Source organism: Apodemus sylvaticus, chromosome X (assembly GCF_947179515.1).
Source record: "Apodemus sylvaticus chromosome X, mApoSyl1.1, whole genome shotgun sequence".
Classification (NCBI taxonomy): Eukaryota; Metazoa; Chordata; class Mammalia; order Rodentia; family Muridae; genus Apodemus; species Apodemus sylvaticus.
This window is the reverse complement of record NC_067495.1, coordinates 20164141-20172591: the sequence shown is the minus strand read 5'-3', so window position 1 is coordinate 20172591 and position 8451 is coordinate 20164141. Positions and strand designations below refer to the sequence as shown.

Below are 8451 nucleotides of genomic sequence, written 5' to 3'. Positions count from 1 at the left end.
TTGCATAACAAATGACTCCCATGAAGAAGTATGGAGAGGGTCCTGATCCTGGAAAGGTTTGATCTAGAATTGGAAGGGAATATAAGGACAGAGAAAAAGGAGGGAGGTGATTGGAGAATGGATGGAGAGAAGAAGGTTTATGGGACATATGGGGAGGGGTGATCCGGGAAAGTGGAAATCATTTGGAATGTAAACAAAGAATATAGAAAATAAAAATATTAAAAAAAAACATGGCCTCTCTAAAAGTCTTTAATCTTCCCTCTGAAATTTCACAAGTCAGGCCTCCATCTTCTGCACTGTTCGTAACATTGTCTTCCAAGCTCCTACAGAACTTTCCACAGAGCTCTTAATATCCTAATGACTTTTCTAGCTCAAAGTTCCAAAGTCCTTCCACAGTCCTCCCCCAAAACGTGGTCAGGTTGTCACAGGAATACCCCACTATGCTGGTACCAATTTGTCTGAGTCAGGGTTTCTATTCCTGTACAAACATCCTGACCAAGAAGCAAGTTGGGGAGGAAAGGGTTTATTCAGCTTACACTTCTGCAGTGCTTTTCATCACAAAAGGAAATAAGGACTGGAACTCAAACAGGTCAGGAAGCAGGAGTTGATGCAGAGGTCATGGAGGGATGTTTCTTACTGGCTTGCTTCCCCTGGCTTGCTCAGCCTGCTCTCTTATGGAACCCAAGAATATTAGCCCAGGGATGGTACCACCCACAAGGGACCCTCCCCCTTGATCACTAATTGAGAAAATGTCCCACAGCTGGATTTCATGGAGGCACTTCCCCAACTGAAGCTCCTTTCTCTGTGATAACTCCAGCCTGTGTCAAGTTGACACACAAAACCAGCCAGTACAGCAGGGGAAGAGGAGATGGAATAGGGAGATTCTAAAGGGGAGACCTGGAATGAGGAAAACAATTGAAATGTTAATAAGAAAATATCCAAGAAAAAAGAAAAAAATATATAGATATTCAAGAACCAAAAAAATTGGCAAATTGGATGTCATAAAATTGCAAAGCTTCTGTGAGGCAAATGACACTGTCAATAGGACAAAAAAGAAACCTACAGATTGGCAAAAGATCTTTACCCACCCTACATCTAATAGAGGACTAATATCCAATGTGTACAAAAAAGTCAAAAAGTTAGACTCCAGAAAACCAAATAACCCTGTTAAAAATGGGGTACAGAGCTAAACAAAGAATTCTCAACTGAGGAAGACTGAATGGCTGAGAAGCACCTAAAGAAATGTTTAACATCCTTATTCATTGGGGAAAGGCAAATCAAAACAACCCTGAGATTCCACCTCACACCAATCAGAATGGCTAATATAAAAAACACAAGTGACAGTAGATGCTGGCAAAGATGTGGAGAAAGGTGAGCACTCCTCCATTGCTGGTGGGATTGCAAGCTGGCACAAGAATTCTGGAAATCAATATGGCAGTTCCTCAGAAAATTGGACATAGTACTATCAGATGACGCAGATATACCACTACAGAGCATATACTCAAAAGATGTTTCAACATGTAATAAGGACACATGCTCCTTATGTTCATAGCAGCCTTATATATAATAGCCATAAGCTGGAAACAACCCAAATGTCCCTCAACAGAGGAAATGATACAGAAATTGCAGTACATTTATACAATAGAGTGCCACTCAGCTATTAAAAAGTGACTTCATAAAATTCGCAGGCAAACAGATGAAACTAGAAAATATCATGAATGAAGTAATCCAGTCACAAAAGAGCACACATGGTATGTACTCAATAAGTGGGTACTAACCAAAAGATGAAAAAATAAACTAGGAATACCCTTGATACAACTTACAGATCATATGAAACCCAAGAAGAAGGAAGACCAAAATGTGAATGCTTCAGGCCTACTGAGAGGGGGGCAGAAAATAATTTCAGTAAATAGAGGGAGGGGGGATCTAGGAGTGAGAGTATAGCAGAGGGTAAAGGGGGACAGGACGAGGTGTGGGAGGAGATGGGGGAGAAATAGAGGGACAGAAAATTAAACAAAGGTGTGTAACAGTGGGGGGATGGGGAATGAGGGTAGCCACTAGAAAGTCCCAGATGCCAGGGTCCCAAGAGGTTCTCAGTACCCAACATGGAAGACATTATCAACAAAGGGGAAAGAGAACCCATAAAGACCATGTCCTGTGGATAGCAGGCTCTAGGTTGAGGGATGGGGCCACACACCCTTCTCAAAAATATTAATCCCAAATTGTTCCTGTCTAAAGTAAATTCAGGGACAAAGAGTGGAGCAGAGACTGAATGAAAGGCCATCCAGAGACTGATCAACTTAGGGATCCACCCCATCTGCAGACATTAAACCCAGATATTATTGTGGATGCCAAGAAGTGCTTGCTGACAGGAAATTGGTATGACTGTCCCCTGAGAGTCTGTGCCAGAGCCTGACCAATACAGATGCAGATGTTTGCAGCCAACCATCGAATTGAGCTCAGCGACCCCAATGGAGGAGTTAGGAAAAGAACTGAAGGATCTGAAGGGGTTATAAACCCCACAGGAAGAACAACAATACCAATCAGTCAATCACCAAAATCATCCAGGGACAAAAACACCAAGCAAAGAGTACACATAGAGGGACCAATGGCTCCAGCTGCATATGTAGCAGAGGATAACCTTATCTGGCATCAATGGGAGGGGATCCCCTTGATACTGTGGAGACTCAATGACCCAGCATTGTGGAATTTTTGGGTGGTATGGTAGGAGGGGGTGAGTGGGTGGGTGGGGAAACACACTCATTTAATCAGGGGGGATGGGGGAGGGAGGTAGAGTGTCTGAACTGGGAAGGGGGGTAAGATTTAAAATGTAAATAAATAGCGTAACATGTAGGCTGACCAGTGACCAGCCCACTTTGAGACCCATCCCATGTGCAGGCACCAATCCCTCACTACTAATGATGCTGTGTTGTGCGTGCAGACAGTAACATAGCATAGCAATACTTTGAAAGGCTCTTCCCGAAGGGGGTTTGCGGGACTTTGGGGGAGTGGGGGGGGCTAGAAAAGGGGAAATCATTTGAAATGTAAATAAATTATATCGAATAAAAAATAATTAAAAAAAAAAAAAAAAGAAAGGCTCTTCCCAGAATCTGATTGAGACAGATGCAGATACCCACAGACAAATATTGGATGGAGGTCAGGGGCCCCTATAGAGGAGTTAGGGGAAGGATTTTAGACCCTCAAGCAGATAGCAATCCTACAGAAAGACCAACAGTGTTAGCTAACCTTGACCCCTCTGAGCTCCCAGAGGCTGAGCCTCAAACCAAAGAGTATACATGGACTGTTCTGAGGTCCCCAACATCTGTAACAGAGGGCTGCCATATCTGTCCACAGTGGGAAAGAATGCACTGAATCCTACAGAGACTTGATGCATTGGGGTGGGAGTAGGGAATATGATGGAACTGCCTTATCAAAGATGAAGGGAAGGAACTTTTCAAGGAGGAACCAGGAGGGGGTCAACATTTGTAATATATATATATATATATATATATATATACTTTCAGAAGCTGCTATGATATAAAGGCATAAAGATCATATGGCAGGATATTCTCAGAAGAGGAATCTAGCCAGGGTCAGACAATAGCAAGTGTATACTGCTATGTGTATCTACTATAAAGAATCTTTTTTTTCTCTTCTGAGGTTGGAAAGGTAAAGTATTAGACTGAGGAATTTCTTGGTTCCTGCAGGGCTGTAGTATCTCTGGGTAGAATCATGTGAATATTCTTTTTTTTTAAAAAAAAAAAGGCAATCTTTTTTTTAATTTTTTTCTTTTTTTTTGAAGATTTATTTATTATTATATATAAGTACACTGTAGCTATCTTTAGACACAGCAGAAGAGGGCGTCAAATCTCATTACAGATGGTTGTGAGCCACCATGTGGTTCCTGGGATTTGAACTCAGGACCTCTGGAAGAATAGTCAGTGCTCTTAACCACTGAGCCATCTCTCCAGCCCCATGTGAATATTCTTATTCTCTGTTCTTGTCTAGGACAAGGTCATGTTATTCATTTCTCTCAGTGTCATTTCCCAAGGAGGGATGACTCAATCTCTTCAAGTCCCAGAAAGGGCACTATTAGTAATAAGAAGGCAAGAAAACATGTATGACAAAATAAAAAAAATGCATTAAGAGTAGGGAATGTATATTCAATTGGGGGTCAATGTCTCATCTCAAATTCTTATTCATGAGATCTACCCCTGGAGACACAAATTCTGTTGCCAACGTTCAAGTAAAAACTGATTATAACTACAGCCTTGTAATGTGGGAAAGATGGTTTCATCTGAGCTTGTCCTTAATGAGCCTCTGGGTTCTATGCATTTTCTATATCCAACACAAAAAACAAAATAAAATCATCAGGAAAAGGAGACCAGAGAAAAATACAAGAAGCACATGAATATTCAATCACACACACACACATCCACATACAAAAATCATGTAAAAACATAAGACGAGGAACCATAATGTTTAAGCAAAAGACCTAAAAACCCTTTTTTAAATGTCTGGAAAAGGATTATGAATCAATAAGTCTCTAAATACACCTTTGTTACTCCATAGAATATGGTTTCCCTTCAGTATGGTTTGTATAAGTTAATTTTATAGCCAACCACTTTGCTGAAGTTGTTTATCAGCTGTAGGAGTTCTCTGGTGGAGTTTTTTTGGTCACTTAAGTATATTATCATATCATCTGCAAATAGTGATAGTTTGACTTCTTCCTTTCCAATCTGAATTCCTTTGACCTCCTTTTATTGTTTAATTGCTCTGGCTAGGGCAAGTACTATACTGAACAGGTAGGGAGATAGGGGGCAGCCTTGTCTAGTCCCTGATTTCAGTGGGATTGCTTCAAGTTTCTCTCCATTTAGTTTGATGTTGGCTAGTGGTTTGCTGTATATTGCTTTTACTATGTTTAGGTATGGGCCTTGAATTCCTGATCTTTCCAAGACTTTTATCATGAAGTGCTATTAGATTTTGTTCAAATGCTTTCTCTCAGCATCTAATGAAATGATCATGTGGGTTTTTTCTTTGAGTTTGTTTGTAGTAAACCACCTTTTGTTCATCTCCATTACAAGATGGCACTGGCCACATGCAGCTCCCTGGTAGTAAATTACTTTAGTACATGTGCAATGTGCTGTATTCCTTATCACACTTACATGCGAATGAATAACTCACTTAGTTCACCAATGAGGAAACGGCTGGCTATCTCCCTTGGCAGACGGGGCTGAGTAGGCTATATAAGGTCAGGCTGGGAGAGAGCCCGGGGCCACCAAAAGAAGAAATAAGCTTAATTCAAGGTTTCCCGAATAAACCATAAGAAGGAAGAAACTCCCTGGTGTTGTGTCCTCTTTGCTGGTGAGGGTGGATGTGACATTTGTTTATGTAGTGGATTACACTGATGGATTTACGTGTATTAAACCATCCCTGTATCCCTGTGATGAAGCCTACTTGATCATGGTGGATGATCATTTTGATGTGTTCTTGGATTCGGTTGGCAAGAATTTTATTGAGCATTTTTGCGTCGATATTCATAAGGGAAATTTTTCTAAAGTTCTATTTCTTTGCTGGGTCTTTGTGTGGTTTAGGTATCAGAGTGATCGTGGTTTCATAAAACGAATTAGGTAGTATTCCATTTGTTTCTATTTTGTGGAATAGTTAAAAGAGTATTGGCATTAGGTCTTCTTTGGAGGTCTGATAGAACTGTGCATTAAACCCACTTAGAATTTTCTTTTTTGGGGGGAGGAAAGAATTTATTCAGCTTACACTTTTCACCTTGCTGTTCATCACCAAAGGAAGTCAGGACTGGAACTCAAGGAGGTCAGAAAGCAGGAGCTGATGCAGAGGCCATGGAGGGATGTTACTGGCTTATTTCCCCTGGCTTGCTCAGCCTGCTTTCTCATGGAACCCAGGAATACTACCCACAATGTTCCCTCCCACCGTTTATCACTAATTGAGAAAATACCTTACAGCTGGATCTCATGGAGGCATTTCCTCAAGGGAGGCTCCTTTCTCTGTGATAACTTCAGCTTGTGTCAAGTTGACACACAAAACGATCCAGTATACCTGTTTTTAAAAAAGCAGAGAGGAGGAAAAAGAGGAGAAGGGCTGTGAATGTAGCTCACTAGAGTGGTAGAGTGCTTGTTTAACATGCAGAAAGCCACAAGTTCAGTTCCCAGCACTACATAAGACCAGATGTGTTGTCTGATGACTGTCAGTCCAGCACTTGGGAGGTGAAAGTAGGAGGATAGAAGCTCAATGCCATCCTGGGCTCAATGGTACAAAGCCATCATAGGCAAGGGCACGAAGACTGGTCCCCTTAAAGAAGAAATAGGATTTTTCAGCCATTGCAACTTGTATCTCCAGAATTTCAAGAATCACCCATCATTCTCTATAGAGGGTGCCTATCTTTCTGCTTGCTGAGAATGTGCTTTCATCAAAGCTTTATCATCATCATTAATTTTAGTATCTGCCTTTTTCCTCATTGGGTGTCTGAAGACTACATGGATGATGGTCACCACCAGCTCTCCTGGAGTCACCTACAGAAGTTCGGCCAGGGTTCTTGCTCTTGCCACATCTGCTCTAACCACCTAGGACTGATCGGTAAATGCATGCGGAAAATGTCCCATCAGGGCTTCTGTCAGTACTCGAAGGACATAGGCTTCATTAAGTTGGACTAAGCGACCTTGAATGGATTATTCAACTGTCTACCCAGTAGAATCAATTATGCTGGTCTTTGTGCACAAAGAATAAAAATGTGAAGACCTTTAAAAAAATTTTAGGCGGGTGGCAGCAGCAGCAGCAACAACAGCAGTGGCTCATCCAGAGGAAGGGACATCAGCAGTAGAACCAAGGTGGCAGAGTCCTGGCAGGCCCTGCGCCCACTACCACTGACCATCGCTGGACAGCCGGGCTGCAAGCGGCGGAGGATTTACAGCGCCTTTCACCACACAGAAGCCACATCAGAAATCTGCCTCCCACCAGTCAGTTACAAGAGATTCGACTCCATCTTGGTTCTAGGACACCAGAGAGATCAGACAGCCTGAGGTATGCAAATATAACCCGAGGCCAACATCTCAGGGGTCTAAGCCCGACAGGCATTGACCTGCACCCAGGCCCTGGGCTGTTCCGGGGGGCCATTGGTGTGCCAACCCAGCCATGAGGTTGTTTGCCTGGCCCGGAGTGCGCACACTGCCATTTTGGCTACCAGACACCAGAGAGTTCTAGCAGAGAAAGCTGGCTAACAGTCATAGCCCGAGGCTAACATAGCGGAGGTCTAGGCCCAACAGGCCCTTGACTGCCCCCAGGCCCTGGGCTGCTCAGTGGGCCATCTGTGTGCCAACCCGGCCAGGAGGTTGTTAGCCCAGCAGACTCTCCTAGCACTTTCAGGGAGCGCGTGCAAGCCACCATCCTGGCCACCTGACTGAACCAGTTAACACTCATAGCCCAAGGGGAACTTTGCTTGGGCCTTGGCCTACCAGGCTTTTGCCTAGACTCGGGACCTGAGCAGCTAGGCTAGCCTTGTGTGCACCAACCCAGTTGGGAGATCAGATGCCCAGCCGTGTGATCATCACTCTAAAAAGGTCCTGCAGCATACACCCTCAGCAATCCCTGAAGGAGCAAATGGGCACCACCTGGTTCACAGAGACAATCTGGGGCAAGGCACACTAGGGCTCCAAGGGCACCCAAGAGGAGGACAACACATCAGCAATCTGTGACAGGGGAAACCCAGCCATCCAGTGTTGCTGAAAAAGCCATAAAGCCTCACAGGAGGCTCAAACACCAGCCAGAGACAAGACCAACTAACACCAGAGAAAAAGATGGCAAAGGGCAAATGCAGGAATGCTACTCACAGAAATCTAGGCAATATGGCAGTGTCTGAACCAAACTCTCCAACATCAGCAAGTCCTGTTTATGCCAACACACCAGAAAAACAAGATTAGGTTTTAAAATCACTGGTCATGATGCTGCTAGAAGAACACAAAAAACATAAATGCAGAGAGCTGCAGAAGGAGAGAAGCCCCATGCCCATATTGGCTGCCTTCCAGGACAGAAAAGGGTCACTAGGTACGGTATCACCCTGAGATTTAGCTCTCTGGTGGTACAAACTGCCAGGGGTCTGCCTGTGCCAAGGAACTGAGCACATAGGTGGTTTGTCTGCTAGCTCACCAGGCGTGGGGGCCTGTGTCCTGCCCAGAGAGCAGCAGAGGAAGAGATTCCCTGTGGCCATATTCGCTGCCTCGCGGGACAGAAGTGTCACTAGGTACTGGATCACTTTGAGCTTTAGATCTCTGGGGGTGCAAATCTCCAGGGGTCTGCCTGCACTCAGGAACTGAGCACATAGGCAGTTCATCTACAAGCCAGTCTGTCGTGGGACCTGAGTCCTAGGTGAGAATCAACAGAGGGAGTGACCCCCACCACAACATCTTCGCTCCATAATAGAGC

General features: G+C 43.9%; 1 protein-coding gene across 1 annotated transcript; it reads left to right on the top strand.

Annotated features, from left to right (window-relative positions):
• Window positions 1-6509: 6509 nt before the first annotated feature.
• Window positions 6510-6686, top strand: LOC127675584 (40S ribosomal protein S29-like). Its single transcript, XM_052171645.1, has one exon. The coding sequence runs from the start codon at window positions 6510-6512 to the stop codon at window positions 6684-6686; it is 177 nt and encodes a 58-aa protein (XP_052027605.1).
• Window positions 6687-8451: the final 1765 nt, after the last annotated feature.

What these genes read in the sequence shown, in the direction of transcription:
- LOC127675584 (XM_052171645.1), top strand. Translation starts at nt 6,510, where the DNA reads ATGGATGATGGTCACCACCAGCTCTCCTGGAGTCACCTACAGAAGTTC.